The sequence below is a fragment of the Verticillium dahliae genome, genomic scaffold, assembly GCF_000150675.1.
Source record: "Verticillium dahliae VdLs.17 supercont1.7 genomic scaffold, whole genome shotgun sequence".
Classification (NCBI taxonomy): Eukaryota; Fungi; Ascomycota; class Sordariomycetes; order Glomerellales; family Plectosphaerellaceae; genus Verticillium; species Verticillium dahliae.
This window is the reverse complement of record NW_009276917.1, coordinates 1,022,039-1,037,783: the sequence shown is the minus strand read 5'-3', so window position 1 is coordinate 1,037,783 and position 15,745 is coordinate 1,022,039. Positions and strand designations below refer to the sequence as shown.

General features: G+C 57.6%; 6 protein-coding genes across 6 annotated transcripts; 2 read left to right on the top strand and 4 right to left on the bottom strand.

The window, feature by feature from the left end:
- Positions 1–59: 59 nt before the first annotated feature.
- VDAG_04412 (RNA-binding protein) lies at positions 60–1,211 on the top strand (the record flags this gene model as incomplete). Its single annotated transcript, XM_009650859.1, has 1 exon — positions 60–1,211. One exon carries the CDS (start codon positions 60–62, stop codon positions 1,209–1,211), a length of 1,152 nt encoding a protein of 383 aa, XP_009649154.1.
- Positions 1,212–1,689: 478 nt separating this feature from the next.
- Positions 1,690–3,739, bottom strand: VDAG_04411 (solute carrier family 35 member C2; the record flags this gene model as incomplete). The annotated part of the gene is made up of 4 exons (XM_009650858.1): positions 1,690–2,546; positions 2,606–2,909; positions 2,986–3,049; positions 3,099–3,739. 4 exons carry the CDS (start codon positions 3,737–3,739, stop codon positions 1,690–1,692), a joined length of 1,866 nt encoding a protein of 621 aa, XP_009649153.1.
- A 2,564-nt stretch (positions 3,740–6,303) lies between these two features.
- VDAG_04410 (glycosyl hydrolase) lies at positions 6,304–8,719 on the top strand (the record flags this gene model as incomplete). Its single annotated transcript, XM_009650857.1, has 8 exons — positions 6,304–6,443; positions 6,504–6,605; positions 6,632–6,873; positions 6,928–7,438; positions 7,498–7,865; positions 7,919–7,942; positions 7,995–8,177; positions 8,238–8,719. The coding sequence occupies 8 exons, from the start codon at positions 6,304–6,306 to the stop codon at positions 8,717–8,719; spliced, it is 2,052 nt and encodes a 683-aa protein (XP_009649152.1).
- A 349-nt stretch (positions 8,720–9,068) lies between these two features.
- VDAG_04409 (bromodomain associated domain-containing protein) lies at positions 9,069–10,058 on the bottom strand (the record flags this gene model as incomplete). The annotated part of the gene is made up of 2 exons (XM_009650856.1): positions 9,069–9,328; positions 9,467–10,058. 2 exons carry the CDS (start codon positions 10,056–10,058, stop codon positions 9,069–9,071), a joined length of 852 nt encoding a protein of 283 aa, XP_009649151.1.
- Positions 10,059–10,941: 883 nt separating this feature from the next.
- On the bottom strand, positions 10,942–13,274 carry VDAG_04408 (dipeptidyl-peptidase; the record flags this gene model as incomplete). The annotated part of the gene is made up of 5 exons (XM_009650855.1): positions 10,942–11,025; positions 11,080–11,399; positions 11,454–12,814; positions 12,864–13,066; positions 13,122–13,274. The coding sequence occupies 5 exons, from the start codon at positions 13,272–13,274 to the stop codon at positions 10,942–10,944; spliced, it is 2,121 nt and encodes a 706-aa protein (XP_009649150.1).
- A 976-nt stretch (positions 13,275–14,250) lies between these two features.
- On the bottom strand, positions 14,251–14,841 carry VDAG_04407 (uncharacterized protein; the record flags this gene model as incomplete). Its single annotated transcript, XM_009650854.1, has 1 exon — positions 14,251–14,841. The coding sequence occupies one exon, from the start codon at positions 14,839–14,841 to the stop codon at positions 14,251–14,253; it is 591 nt and encodes a 196-aa protein (XP_009649149.1).
- Between the last annotated feature and the right edge of the window lie 904 nt (positions 14,842–15,745).

Below are 15,745 nucleotides of genomic sequence, written 5' to 3'. Positions count from 1 at the left end.
GTTCCATAACAGCCAGCACCAAACCACGTTTTATTCCCAAAAAGCACAGTTCATTCATCATGGCCTACCCGCCCCCTCCAGGTATCTCAAACGCCTCATCCAACTCGTCGCACCCGTCACTGCCCGCCCGTCCGCCTCCTTCAGCCAGCGCATCATCAGGCGGCAGCGGCAGCGGCGGCGGCTTCAAGTCCTCCTTCAAGCCGGCCTTCACACCCGCCCAATCTTCCTACTCCAGCGCTCCCAGCTATGGCGCCGGCAGCGCCCCGGCCGCCGGCCAGTACGGCCCTTCCTCCTACCCCACCTACCAGCAGCCCGCATCCTCCATGAGCGCCGCCCCCTACCAGGCGCAGTCACAACCGTACCGGTACCCCCAGCAGCCGCAGCAACCGAGCAGCAGCAGCACCTACCAACAAGGCGCCTACAGCGCGCCAGCGAGCGCAGCATCCTATGGCGCCGGCCCCCAGATCCGTAACCCCTTCCCAGCCCCCGGCACGGCCGCCGCCGCCGACCCCTCGTACGACCCCGAGCTCGCCGCCCAAATAGCCCAATGGCAGAGCGCCTACTCCGGCCGCGACGCCACAGGCGCCTCCTCATCAACCCCGGGCTCCGCGCCTTCGACCATCCCCGGCCCGGACCCCGACGCCGCGGCGGCCGCCGCCGCCGCAGCAGCCGCAGCAGCCGCCGCCATAGGCGACAGGAAGAAGACGGTCGTCCGCGAGGGCGGCGGCAAAAAGTGGACAGACGACACGCTCGTCGAGTGGGACCCCTCGCACCTGCGCCTCTTCGTCGGCAACCTCGCCGGCGAGGTGACGGACGAGTCCCTCCTCAAGGCCTTTGCGCGCTGGCCCTCGGTCGCCAAGGCCCGCGTCGTCCGCGACAAGCGCACGTCCAAGTCCAAGGGCTTCGGCTTTGTTGCCTTTAGCGACGCCGACGACTTTTTCCAGGCTGCCAAGGAGATGAACGGCAAGTACATCCAGAGCCACCCCGTCGTCGTGCGCAAGGCCAACACGGAAATCAAGGTCACCAACGTCAAGGAGAAAGGCCGTGGGAAGCACGGCAAGGACCACAAGAACAAGAACCGCGGTGGCAGCAGCAGCGGCGTGGGCGGCAGGCAGGAGGGCGGCGGCGATGCTACCTTGGGGCCGGTACACCACGGGGGCGTATCGAAGCCGGGACAGAAGACGAAGAATGGCCTCCGCCTGCTGGGTTAGGGCAATAATGCCCGTTCGGGAAGAACAAATGCGCAACGGCGTGAAGGGTTCAGTGATTTGGGCAACAGTCTTGTGTTGCAACACTTTCTATACAAAGCACGCTGCATGGATAAGGCGCTTAGGGCGCATGGGGCATTCAGATTCGATAAAGTAATTTGATACTCAATCAGGGAGCACATAGTCATGTGTCAATCCTCGTCCGGAGTTGTATCGGGGTATCATCAGATCAAAGTTAGCAGCACAATCGCCTCTTGCGAGCACGCACGTGATCTGCTCCTCCACGCACCATACGGCATGCCTCTGGCCCTTCTGCCTAGATCCAAAAGGCTCACGAGGCTTATGTATCGCCGTCTTCTTCTCATCTTCTGCTTCAGCGCTCGCCATTCTAAGGCGTCGCATGCTGGCCCCTTCCGGGGAAAAAAAGCCGAAATACCTATAGAAAAATTTCTCTCTCAACGAACGACCAGTCATGGGCTGCTCAATTATCCCTATGAGCTTGTGCCGTTCGAGACTCCTGCGCCTCAAAATGTGCGTCCTGAGCGGGATTGGGAATAATGTCGCCATCGAGAGTAACGAGGTTATCGTCAATATCGGCACTCGACCGTGCTAGCAGACCAGCTTGCTCGCCGACGACGTCTTCGGTGTCACTCCCGCTGTCGTTGGAAGCGCTGTCGGGCTCCGCGTGTCCACGATGGACATCCTCTTGAGCCTCCTGTCGCATCTGGCGAATCTTCATCCAGTTGTAGGCGACAATGGCAAGCATGGTGGTGACAAGCCCAACGGCGTTGACGGGAGTGAGATGGTCTTCGAACACGAGGGCGGCGGCTGAAATGGTGACGACCTCTTTGAAAATTCCAGCAATCGACAACGTGACCACTGAGGTCCGCTGCAGCAGAGCGAACTCGGAAGCCGTCATGAGAAAGGCGATACAGCCGGGGAACAGCAGGAAAAGGGGGGTCATGATGATGCCCCACTCATTGACGAGTGCTTTGAGTCCTTCGAAGAGAGCAGGGAATCCTTCGACGGGGATGGCGATCGCCATCAAAACCACAAACATGACGGGTGCTAAGAAGAAAATGCTAGAAAAGGGGTTGGATGTGGCAGGGTTGCGCAGTAGAAGAATCTGAGTGAGGGCCCAGCGGAAACCAGAGAAGAAGGCGGCGGAAATGACGAGGACGAAGCCACCGAGCTTGAACTCTACCTCGCCTGATACCATGAGAACGACGCCGGCAGTCATGGTGGCTATGATGGCAACAAGTCTCCAGGTCGGTTTTTCGAGTCGGAAGATGAAGGCGAAGATCAGGACGAATGCTAAAGACGAAGACTTGCACATGGCTTTACAAGGTTAGCAATGGCAGCAATGACGGACGGCGTCAGAGTCTTTGATGACGTACTGTAGAAGGTCAAGGTGATAAACTTCAGGGACGTGTTGCCCAAGCCAATGTCGAGCCCTGTTGCCGCGCCGCAAGGTCCGATGCGCGTGAGGTAGAATAGTTTCGACATCAAGGGCCGATCGGGTTCCGTCTCGTGTCGTGACCGACCGGCATCCGAGTTGTGTTGGGCATTTTGAGGTCGTAATGATGGGATGAAGTAGAGAACCAGGCCGGACAGGGCAAACTGGACAAGCATGTGACAGCTTGTTGTGAATAGGGGGAACGCAAAATTGAGACGATCCTTATCGAACATCCACTTGTTGTACTGTAGGACAACGGGGACGGAGAGTCAGCTTCGGAGCGCACGGAGAGAACGGGCTGATGGGGATGTCGCGACGTACCAAAGAGATGCTCAGTGAGAAAATGTACCACAACAGGATCAACGAAGCGTTGATGGCCAGGTTCCTGACGACGTTGTGGTCGGCCCTCCTTCTTCTCTCCGCTGTGATATCACCTTCCTCTTGCTATCCTCTGGTCGAGAAGTGTGTTGCGTCTCTTCCTCTGCCGCTTCCGCCTCTTGTCCTTTTTTGTGAGCCCCGTCTCCTCGTCATCATGTAGGTCTTCGTCCGAGAAACTGTCGTCCGCGGGATCTGCAGAGGCTGATGGGAAAGCCCCTGGAGCTTCCTCCGAGATCTTCGGTTCCTCAGCAAGGCCGCCTGGCGCTCGGGCGCCGGGTGTTCGAAGCGACTGTGCGCGAGGGCGGGCGGCTCTGTCAGGCGTGCTTGCGCCGACGCTCTGCATGAGACTGCTGCGGCGCCGGCGATGGCCGGCACCGGTCATTGGTTCCATCTCAATGATGGGCCCGGACGAGGGACCAGTGGCGGCGAAAGGAGAGGAAGCCGAGGAGGACGCTATCGAGTGTGTGAGAGCATTCGAGGTGGTCGCGTGGGTGGATGGACCAGACAGGGGTTCGGGAAGCGGTTCGAGATCGCAGACGCCGTCGAGAGGAGAGGGAGAGGATGGGCGAGTGGGTTGGTCCTCGTTGTGGGAGTCGGAGGATGGGGTATCTAGGGATGGTCGTGACCGCGCGGAGGAGGGAGGAGAAGCAGATGTAGGGTCAAGAAGGCGGTCAAGAGATGGTGAAGGAGGTGTCATGTTTTCAATTCGTGCCTGGTCCCGATGCACGATCCAGTGCCGGTCCAAGTGGCAGTACTGGTCCAGTCCTGTCTTGGAGTGAGGAGACGAGATGTGCCCAGGGGCTCCAGTCTCCAGTCTCCAGTCCTCAGTCGCCAGTCACCAGTCACCAGCGTGCTGGTTGACCATACCACAGCAGGTCCACGGCTACAGCCACCACACGGTCCACTTCGCGCACAGCAGGGTTGGGCGGGATCCACCAGTGGGTCACTTCTGGCGGTCACAAGTGCGGAGTCAGTCGGTTTGCTGGGCAGCTGCTACCCGAGCCAGGCACGTTCGTCCTCGGACTGGGCAGGCGGTTAGGATCAGAAAGGTATGGGTGGCAAGCCAGGAGTGGCTGGGCGACCTGCGGAAGGGATGGTCCTTCCCTTCCGTTGGCCCTTGCCGTGTGTGTGTCGTGGATCGGCGGGGTGTCTTGGCGCATCTCCAGTGGACTCGCTTGCAGTTGGGTCGCTCATTAGGGTCGGCCACAGGCGGGACTTGAGGGAGGCTCGGGGACCACCCCCTTGTAAAGATTTGGGACTAAGGGACAACTGGGGACGAGGAGATGCAGGTGATGAGGGGGCCATCGTGTGTCGCATGATGCCAACGCACTGCTTCTGCACCCCATGCGAGGGTTCCCTTTCCTGGGACCGTGCTGGAAGCTTTCAGGATCGAGCCACCTACCCAGTCTCACTGCTTGACTGCGTTTGCCTCTGCGTTTTCAGGATTATGCAACTGCCCCCGGTTAGTATATGGACGTGTCACATGCCTACATGGTATGCAAATCACAATATAGCCAGCCGGATCATGTCTTGATGTAATCATGTCTAAACGTCATTATTTCTGAACGGCATCATCTCTCCAACGACGCTGAGATCGTCTCCCAGTGTCGCGAAACAGACACACCCTCGGTCGCTGCCGGGGTGTTCGCACACAGCGCAACGAAGGATTTCTGAGTTCGTCTGAAATCTGGCTGCTCGGCTTGATCCATCTCGATTGTCGTGACTGGAAATGACGAGCCCTTCCTGGCAATACAGTTGCCAATTTTGGAAAACTACCTATGAACCGTTATCCCAAATACCTGTGGCATGTATTCACTATGCCTATGGCACGTGCGCTCAAGTCCAAGGCACGGGACATCACGTGAAAGTCGACCAGTTAGGCAAACAATAGGCTAATAGAGTTGTGGCGGCCTGGCCATCCCGGACCCAAGAGAGCATTCGTGCGCACCCGCTTTCATCACGGATCAATGTATGTGTGGTATGACTGGGAAAGAATAAGGAGCCCACCTTCCATCCTCTTTGTGTAGATGACACTAATCCAAGTATTTTACGGTTGTTCTATTCTCGATTCTCACTCGACATCTTCACGGTAAGAATACTGCCATGACACTCTTTTATCGTTTCCTGTTTCTTTTTCATTGTACACGCCTCGACGGCGTCTTGGTGTAAATCCAAGGCTCACAGCCAAGCTTCCAGAGACAATAGCGAAAGAACATGGCATAATCCTGACAGTTGAACTCGTCGGTGGGGTGAATCAGCTGTCATGAACAATCCTCACACTATCAGCCCTCTCTGCTCCGCCTTAGCTGTTAGTTTGGAAGCGTCCAAGGGTATCTAGCTTGAATGCTGTCCGCAGATCCGAGGGCTATGAATCGATCATCATGGTAATTTCCATATTGTGCCTCTTGCTTTCTTCGCGGTTTGGGTGCCAACTTGGGGGGCACACATGCGGCATCAGCAGACGTTGCCTTGCTAGCACAGGCAACCCAGTTTTGCTTCGGGATTAGCTGCACTTAGAGATCAACCACAACTCTGCAGGCCAAGGTGTTCAGCCACTCAGTACATCTTACAGGATTGGGGATAAAAGCAATCATGAAAGCCGACGCAGATTGGTCACCTCAGACATTATGCTGATCAAGGCCATTTAAATGAACATGGACAAGACTTTGTGCGTCCGCATGGTTTGAACTATGGGAGCCAAGAACGAGGTCGATCGGTTGACGAGAGCATTTGGGACATTCCTGAGGTCTCTCGGCCGGTGAAGAGGTCATGATGCCATGAGAGGAGACCGACGCTGCTGACTAAGTTTGACGTAGGTCGCCCGACGCTAATTGACATTCCATACCTACCTACCCAAGCTACCCCAGCACTAACGGAGCTTTAGGTTCGAAAGATTACGTACCATGTAGGTCGGTAGGTAATACAAGGTACCTCGTTACCTAAGGTACCTTAGGTAAGGTACTTAGGGAAGGGTACGAAAGGCTGAACCCCAAGTCGCAGGTGCCGGCCGAGCTGGGACTGGATCTAGATCAGTCATGCCCACCGCGGGGACAAGCCCTCGGACAGTCCTCAGAAAGCCATCGTGGAGTTCCGCAGCTGGCTTGAACCCGAGCTGAACAAGACACTGGTCCATCACACCTCTTTTTGTCATTTCACTCCCTCGCGCTGACGGCAGTCACTTCACGGTTGCCTCCATCTCCGCCCTATCCGGCCCATATCTACAGATCATCAACACCAGCCAGCAGCTATCTTGCCATCACCATGGCTCATCAATGCTCCACCAAACACGCCCAGAATAGCTCCAACACGGGTTACCTGCCCATTGAGGACTATGGCATGATCGGAAACATGCACACATGTGCCCTCGTCGGCATGAACGGTTCCGTGGACTTCATGTGCTGGTGGGTGCCGCCGCGGCGCTGCTCCTACAGATAAAGGCCCAGAATTGACTAGAAGGGTAGGCCTGATTTTGACTCGCCCTCCGTCTTCTGTCGCCTCTTGGATAAGGACAAGGGAGGTCACTTTAGCATCAGCCCCCCCGCTGAGATGCAATGCACCACCAAGTGAGTCGGATGTACACTCGAAACAGGCTCAGAACCTCATCTGTGTCCAGGCAGCAGTACCTACCGTCTTCGAATATTCTCCAGACGAGGTACATCCATGATGAGGGTGTAGTTGATCTCATCGATTTCTTTCCGCGTCCCAAAACTGCCACGGCCATCTTCAAGGATGTCCGCCATAGCGCCTACCGTGAGACGTACCAGATCCAGGAGGAGCTCAAGAAGTGGCTCATCCGTCGTGTTGAGTGTATCCGAGGAGAACTCGAGCTGGGTCAGTATGACGTCCCTCGGGCGGTGACCTCCGACTGCTGATGCAGCACCTTAGATGTTGAAATATTTCCGGCCTTCAACTACGCCCAGGAGGGGCATACGACGACCCTCCTCCAGACGTCCTACAACCCAGGAGCCGAGAGCAGGACGGCCACTTTCCACAGCAAGGACACAAAATTGCAACTCGACGTCATTGTCGATCGTGGCGATGTCGAAGCAGGCGCTGCCCCAGGGATATGCTTTCACACGGTGAAGCGAGACGGCATGCCCGGCGAGGGTGTTGTAGCCCGCATCAAGGTCCACGAGGGCCAAGCCGTCTCCTTTGTGCTCCGAAAGGACATGCCGAACCATGTGACGGACAATGTCACGACGGATGTGCTCGACAAGCAGCAGCACGACACACAGTCGTTCTGGTACCAGTGGATCTCGCGGAGCAAGTACAAGGGACGCTGGCGCGAAGTGGTGCAGCGGAGCCTGATGATCCTGAAGATGCTTACCTATGAGCCGACGGGCGCCATCATTGCAGCTCCGACTTTCTCTGTCCCCGAGGACATTGGCGGTGTCAGGTATGCGCGTTGCTCACCTGTGTGACACAAAGGGTCTTCGGAACTGACAGATCGGGCAGGAACTGGGACTACCGATTCTCGTGGGTCCGAGACTCGAGCTTCACTATCTATATTCTGCTGCGCCTAGGGTATTCAGAGGAAGCCGATGCTTACATGGGTTTCATCAGCGAACGCTTTCTGAAGTCCCGTGGCCCTGAGGGGGCTTTGCCCATCATGTTCACCATCCGGGGTGAGACGGACATTCCCGAGAGCGAGCTCGGTCATCTCGATGGCTACCGCGGTAGCAAACCCGTGCGCATTGGAAACGGTGCGGCCGATCACCAGCAGTTTGATATCTACGGCGAGCTGATGGATGCCATCTATCTGTACAACAAGTACGGAAAGCCGATCAGCTGGGATCAGTGGTGCGCCGTCAGAGATATGCTTGGTATGTAGCCCAGCTGCTAGTCTTATGCATTGGAGCTAACCAGTGCACTCAAGATTTCGTGCTTACGCTCGTCAACTGTACGTAGCGATGCTGTGCCTGCGCAAAAGCGCCCTGCTAATGTTTCTTCAGTGCCCGACATGTCGATCTGGGAGGTTCGAAACCAAAAGCAGAATTTTGTATACTCCAAAGTCATGCTCTGGGTAGCCTTTGATCGCGGCATTCGTCTCGCCGAGAAGCGCAACCTGCCCTGCCCGAGCCGCGCCAAGTGGCTCGCGGCACGGGATAATCTGATGGAGGAGATCATGGACAAGGGTGCGTTCTTTCACAGGACTGACGACTCGAGACGTGCAGAAAGCTGACCCAGACAACCAGGCTACAACAAGGAGATGAAGAGTTTTGTGCAGAGCTACGAGAACAACAGGATGATCGACTCGTCCATCCTGATCGCGCCGCTTGTCTTCTTCATCGCCCCCAACGACCCGCGCTTCCTCAGCACGATGGATCGCATCCTCATGCCCCCCGAGAAGGGCGGCCTCACTAGCGCCGGCCTCGTCTACCGCTACGACACGGAACTCTCCGAGGACGGCGTCGGCGGCCGCGAGGGGGCCTTCAGCATGTGCACCTTTTGGCTCGTCGAGGCCATGACGCGCGCCAGCGTCTACGAGCCGCGCTACCTGCCGCGGGCCGTCAACATATTTGAGAATGCCCTGAGCTTCTCGAACCACCTCAGCATGTTCTCCGAGGAGATTGCCCGCTCGGGTGAGCAGCTGGGCAACACGCCGCAGGCGTTCAGCCACCTGGCGCTCATCAGCGCCGCGTTCAACCTGGACCGCGCGGCCGAGGCGAGGCGATAGGTGCCGAGTGTTCCTGCAGCGAGGCTATTTAGGATCACAGGTTGAAACACGTTTGTTACTCTCCAATCATAGTAGTCAGATGGCGCCTCGTTGATGCTCTTGAATTAAACGATGCTCAAGTAATGCCGGGTTCCCTCTGCCACTGACCATGTGCCTGTCCGCGAGGTGTTGCAATGCCTGCGCCGCATGGTGAGACGCGCGCCTGCCGACCTCTTTTTGATTTCCCCAAGTCCGAAACGCCTACGCTATGCTTCTCCATCCCCCTAATCGATGAAGTGTGAAAGCCGCATGCCCCCAAAACAACCAATGCCTCATTTGGGACGAGAACGGAGCTAGTTCGTCACGTCCCCTAGGAGAGGTCCATGCCGTCGCCCTCGTCACCGAGCCGGTCGCCGACGGAACTCAGCCCGGAGCTCGGCGGCCTAGACCCTCCGGACGGCGTCGGCGAGCCGGGCGGCGAGGGCCCGCGCATCATGTCCATCCAGCCGGCGATGCTCGACAGGTCGCCCCCCTCGACGAGGACGTCGCTGGCGTGCTCGTTTCCGCGGCCGAGGATCGTGTCGTGGAACTTGCTGTCCTCGGCCGACTTGCTGTGGCGAGACATGAGTGCTGGGCGCGCGGGCGGTTAGCGTGACTACGAAGCACGGCGCGTGGGAGCACACGGGAAAAAGAAGAAGAAGAAGAAAAGAAGAAGAAGAAGAAAAGAGGAAGGGAAGGGAGCCGAGAGAAAGGAAAGGGAGAGCTCACCGTGGAGGTAATCCCCCGCAGGCACGTCCCCGTCCTGCGCTGCATTGCCCGTGCCGACGACGCCCTCGCCGATGCCGTCGACGACCATGTCCCGAATGGCGCGGCACCGCGCGCCGGCGAACCAGGCGACAAACTCGTCGACGCCGCGCGTGTCGTCGTCGCCGCGGCAGGCGCGGTAGGCGGCAGCAGAGGCGGAGGCGGAGGCGGAGGAGGAGGAGGAGGACGAGGTGGCGGTGGTGGTGTTGGTGGACGAGGTCTTGTCCTCGGGTGGAGCTCCGGACGGCGCGGTGGCGGGGCGGCCGCCGTCGTCGGGCTCGACGAAGCGCTCGACGACGCCTAGGGCGCCGACGTCCTCGAGGGCCATGCGCACGTCGGCGACGCGCAGGGGGTGCTCGTCGGCGGGGTCGTGGTGGGGGTTGTGGTCGAGGGCGCGGGCGGCCGTGTGGCGGCAGAGCGTGAGGAGGTAACGGGCGGCGAGCTCGGTGAGGGTGTCGAGGACGGCGGGGCGGGTCGCGTGGTAGCCTGTCGCGCGCAGGATCTGGAGGATGCAGGGACGGAGGAGGGCGTGGAAGAGGGGTGTCGGGGGGGCCATGGTGGCCGGCGGTCTCGTGGCGATGTGCTGCTCTTCGTGTTGCTCGCGGCGTTGGGGATTCGATGAATGGAGAGGGGTGCGGTCGCGAGTTTCAAACCGTGGGTGTGATGGTGTCGGTGGGAAGGTCTAGATGGCTTCGTTGTCGAGGTTCGAGTTCGAGGTTCGAGTTCGAGGTTCGAGTTCGAGGTTCGAGTTCGGGGTTCGAGACAGAAGGGGAGACTTCCTTGGTCGAGAATCGGCTGTATGGTCTGTCACCAGCTGGGAAGGCGCGTTGCGGCGCAGAGCATGATGTTTCGGTAGTCGCGAATCGCAATTGGAGCTCTGGACCCAAGATTGGGCTGGCACAAGATTCCCCACGTGCCTAGTGTCGGTCTCGTTGGTGAAGAGGTGCAACAGAGGAGGATCAGCTTTGCGAGCTTCAGCGAGGCACGGCCTAACAGACGTTGGAGGTTACCGTGCTCACGTACTATTCGCACATATCTACACTGTACCAAGGTGCTGGCCGTCCCATCATGACCATGTCGACTGCCCCCCATGACATGCTGTCCACATGCAGTCGGTATGCAGTATATGCAGTCGGCATGCAGTATATGCAGTATATGCAGTAGACATGCAGTCGGTATACAGTAGATATGCAGTAGACATGTCATCTCGAATCGAGTCACTGTTCCCTTGGTCCAAGTGGCAAGTCTGAATCTCAAATGAACTCGTACAAGTAAATGAACAAATTGACGGCGCGAAATCCAACATATACTCCGTGCTAGACCTTCCTGTTATAACCACAGCAGCCCCCTTGTCCGTAGCCTGTCTCGAAGAACCCGCAGCGCCTAGGTCCTAGGTCACTTGGTCTTAGGCCAAGGAGGAGACACGCAACATGCCTGCTTTACTTGCTTACACCAGAATACTTGTTGATCCAACCAAGAACCTCCTTATGCCACACCAACGAATTCTCCGGTTTGAGAACCCACTACCCAGAGTCAGCGACATCCTACAACATGGCCTAGCCAGACAATGCACTTACATGGTTCTCGTCGGGGAACATGAGGAACCGGCTTGGCACCCCCCGCGCCTGCAGCACGTTGAACATGGCGAGGCCCTCCGAGATGGGCAGCCGATAGTCGAGCTCATTGTGGATGACCAGCTGTGGCGTCGACCAGTTGGCCAGCTTCGTCGCCGGGTCCCACTTCTCATATGTCGCCCGGTTCTCCCAGATCGGGCCCCCAAAGTCGTGCAGCGGGAAGAAGAGCTCCTCCGTCGACCACTGGTTGAGCGTCGAAAAGACACCGTCGTGACACACGAGCGCCTTGAACTTGCGTCCGAGCTCGTTGCCCTGGATCCAGTCTGGACGCGTATCAGCATAGGTTGTCGCTCATCCGCACGAGGGTGTGCGCTCACTGATCATGTAGCCGCCGTAAGAAGCACCCAGCGCCACGGCCCGGTCAATATCGACATAATCGAGCTTCTTCTCAATGTGCTCAAAACACTTGACCAGATCTACATAGGGGAGACCACCCCACTGGCTCTGGATCGCATCTGTGTGGTTTTGCCCGTAGCCCGTGCTGCCCACGGGGTTGGGCATGACGGCAATGTAGCCCTGCTCGGCGAATATGGCCGGATTCCAACGCGTGCTCCAATTGTCGTTCCACGCCCCCTGTGGTCCGCCGTGGATGAGGAACGCCAGAGGGTACTTCTTCTTCTCATCAAAATCGGACGGCTTGACAACAAGCGCCTGCACATCGTAGCCCTCGGCACCCTTGAACCAGAAGTTCTCCAGCTGCTTCTCCGACAGGCCGAATGTCTTGCCGTGCTTGGAGCTCGAGGACACGTAATCCAGCTTCTTGCTTGACGGGTCCAGCACGGAGAAGAGCGAGCTCTCAATTTGCGAGTTGGAGCTGACGAGGAGCTTACCACTGCCGGGAAGGAGTCGGGCCTCGATGATGGACCCCTTCTCAAAGATAGACTCGGGCTCTTCTACGGCCTTTTCCGGGCAAGACGGCAGCTTCCACAGCCTGACGCGCCCGTGCTTCTCGGCCGCAACGTAAAGCTCCTTATCGTCTTTGCTCCAGGTGATCCACTCAGGGCGTGCATCCCAGCCGCCAACCTCGTCCTTCGTCACGTAGAACTCCTGTACACCGGTGAGTTCGGTGATATCGGGGATCAGGAGCAGACGCGGCTTGTCAGACTCGTACTGCTTGCTCTTCATCTTGGTGAAGGCGACTTGCTTGCCGTCGTGAGAGAAGACGGGCGCAGCTGCGTAGCCTTGGAGGTTGCCCGTCTTGACCTCCTGAGGCGGAGCAGGCTTCTCCTCGATGAACGTCTTGAGCGGTATGAAGTAGAGATTCGTCTTGGTGTAGATGGCAGGTGATACGTCGGGGTCCCGCGACACGAAGATGAGACCAGACCGGCCAATGTCAAAGTCGGCCGTGCCTCCGAAGGGCGGGACGGGACATTCGAGCTTGGTGCCATTAAGAGCATTGACCAAGCCGGGCCCCTGAAGCTCATAGGAGCTGCCCTTCTTCTTGAGCAGGCCGTACCACAGAGAGTTCCTGTTCTCCGTCTGCCACGCATCCCAGTGACGGGCGTACAAGGTGGAGTATGCCTTGGCAGAAGACAGAGCCTTGGTCTCAGCCGAGGGGCGGTACATGGCGCCGGAAAGAGTCGTCGGGGCGGAACAGACAATGGCAACCTCTTCATCTGAAATGCGGTAGGCTTTGAGGTTGGATAGGCTGCCGTCAAAGTTGCGAATCTCTTGGACTCTGAATGCGAGGTTAGTGAATGGCCTTTGACTCACAAATGTTTCCTTACACTTGTGGGAGGCCGGAGTGTCCGAGCATCAAGCTCGTGGACCCCTTGTCGCCGCTCTTGAAGAAGAGAATGTCCTTGTCGCTGATCCACGTCGGCTCGCTGTACGAGCCATCCTCGTACAACAGCGTCGAATGGCCGCTGTGGACATCAATGACGCGAATCTGGCTCGTCTTGCTGTGGGTTTGGAAAGAGTAGGAAGACACCTGAGAACACAGTGAGCATTGACACGCAGGTCGGAGCTCCGCGCCATGTGCTCACGGTGTACAAGGCTTTGTTGCCTGAGGGGTTGGGCACGGCGGAGGACCGCCTCGGCGCCGAGAGAAGCACCTCGGGGGTGAATTTGCTGGCCTGTATAGTCATCATGGAGGAGAGCGCGAGAAGCTGAAGGCAGAGCCACGGTGGTACTAGCATCTTGTCAGCCTTGCCGTTGTGAATCAAGGTGAGCAGTTTCTGTTTGCTTTGATTGCAAAGCTCTGGAACCCCTCGAATGGGAGGTCACTTACAGATGATGATAATGGACTGAGCCCCTCGCTTTCAGGTAATGCAGTGCAGCCCACTCAATTGGTGATCGACTGATTCAGCGTAACGTAGGATGCCGTCGCAACCGTGACAGGATGAAAGCAGAAGGTGACGTGATGGAGAGGGAGCTCCTCAGCTTGTATAGGAAGTGGGGGTTAGATGTGAGGCTCACCTCACCGACTCACGCGTGTGACAGATCTGGGCTCGTGGCCAGTCATCCGTTGCTTGCTTGCTTGCGGGGTCAGGGATGCACACCTCTGTGGCCTGATCAGGAGCTACCCCGCATGTCGCTTGCTGGGAGCTTCCAGCGGGAACGAAGGAAGGCGGGGGCGCTGAAGCTTGGTGGGCAGCATGCAGCTAGCGCCGATCCCGGCTTGGCTCACATCGGCATGTCAGTCGTGCTTGCCAACGGCATGTCAGTCGTGCTTGCCAACGGCACCAGGCACCTTACCTATATCTTGCCGTCCGTCATGTTGGCCAATGGCTTTCCAGGCTGTCGATTCCAAAGTCGAGGTGGAATATGATGGGCACACAAGACGTTGCACAATTGGTGAGTGAACCCGCTATCAACCGAATATATCTTCGCAGAGCATGTTCCGCGTAGGCACCTAGATAAAGCGCGACACTGAGCTCCTGCATGGGGCATCAAGGGACCAACATTGCGAGTTATACAGAAAGAACTCCAGCCACAACTTGATTGTGAGTTTCGTTCTTTGACCAGGTGCACCTATATGCACGTTGGTCAAACCGCTCTTTATTGACCCAGCACATGCCCCTCTGTGTACACACTTGGTTCGAATTCAAGAGAGCATTCATGAATGTACATTAACCATTATTCTATACTATATTCTATCTATGTACGACGCGTCTAGAGAAGGGCAGCGAAAAGTCCGGCAACGGCCACAAGGCCCACTGCGTTGCGCTCGGCACCGTTGGTACCGATGGGAGGCCCCGGCAAGGTGGTGTTGGCTGCCGGCTGCCGGGTGATGGTTGTTTGCGTTTGCGTAGGGCAGGAGCCGGGGTCCGCCGGGTTGCAGGCCCCGGGGATTTCTGTCGAGGTAGGCTCAGGGCAGGAGCCCGGTTGGGCAGGGTTGCAACCGCCGGGAATGCCAGTCGGCGTGGGTTCGGGGCAAGAGCCCGGGTGTGCGGGGTTGCAGCCACCCGGGATAGGGGTCGGCGTGGCCTCGGGGCAGGATCCAGGGTGAGCCGGGTTGCAGCCGCCGGGGATGGAGGTCGGCGTCGGATCGAGGGACGCGATGGCGATGGCGCAGTACTCGCGGTTGCGGGCGTTGTCTTCACCCACACAGGCCGTCAGGGCGCACGAGCACGCAACCTCGGGGGTGCCGTCGGAGATGCAGGTTTTGTAGGCTGTCTGGCAGTCGTCATCCCGAGCGTCGAGGGGAATGGCCGACGTGAAGCTGGCAAGCGCCAGCGCGACAACGAGGTTCTTGGCGAACATGACGAGAAAGGGAAATGTGTAAGTGGTCGGTGGAGAACGAATGTGAAAGGTTGTTGGGTTGACTTATGGGAAAACGCTGTTGAATGATGGAGCAAAAGGAGTCACGCTTCAGAGCGAACTTTAAGAATGTTCTTATATATAGTATACAGAATAAACTTACTGCCGTCCCCACGCAGAGACCTTGACTCGTGAGCTCGTTCTGCCCGGTCTGTTCGATTTCCATTTTTGGCTTTCTCGTGTCGGTCCCTCCCAGGGGCTAGTGCTACGCTGGGGCGATCTCGTATCGAACCACTTTGCCTGGCTATACTACACACAGGTGCCAATACCGAAGTACCGGCCAGCCTGGGTGCGTCATGTACAGCACCTAGGTAGGTAGGGTACACGCCCGTCTACATGCCCACTTGCTGCGTGCTGTTGTGAGTCAAACCTTGTTCGGCAAACCCGTCATGGAGGCCTTTTTTGATGCAAAGGACTTTGTCTCGAAGCCCAGGCAGTCCAGGAAAGAAATCAATGCTTTCAATGTGCGAGAACGTTTAACACTGCCCTTGAGTTCGAAGTAACACCTCGGAGTTCTGTCCTTGTCTGGAACAGGCACGGCAGTACTAGTTCAGGGGCCAAACGTCAGGTTGAAGTCAGAACTTGCTGTTCCGTATTTCAACTGGAAGCTGGTCATCATCATTCGCGCATGGGAACATCGAATTAGGACCTGGACCAGGGGCGATACTGGAACCCGATGGAACTTGGCTGTGCAGATCGTACTTCCTTCTACCCTGCCAGAACACCGTCATGAGTGTGTACTGTATACAGTAGTGACGGCGACGCAGTACTGAACTTTGCCTGCAAGCTGGGCCGTCACTCCCACTTCCCCGGCAGTTCCCTTGAAGACAGAAGAAAGCTTGAGAAT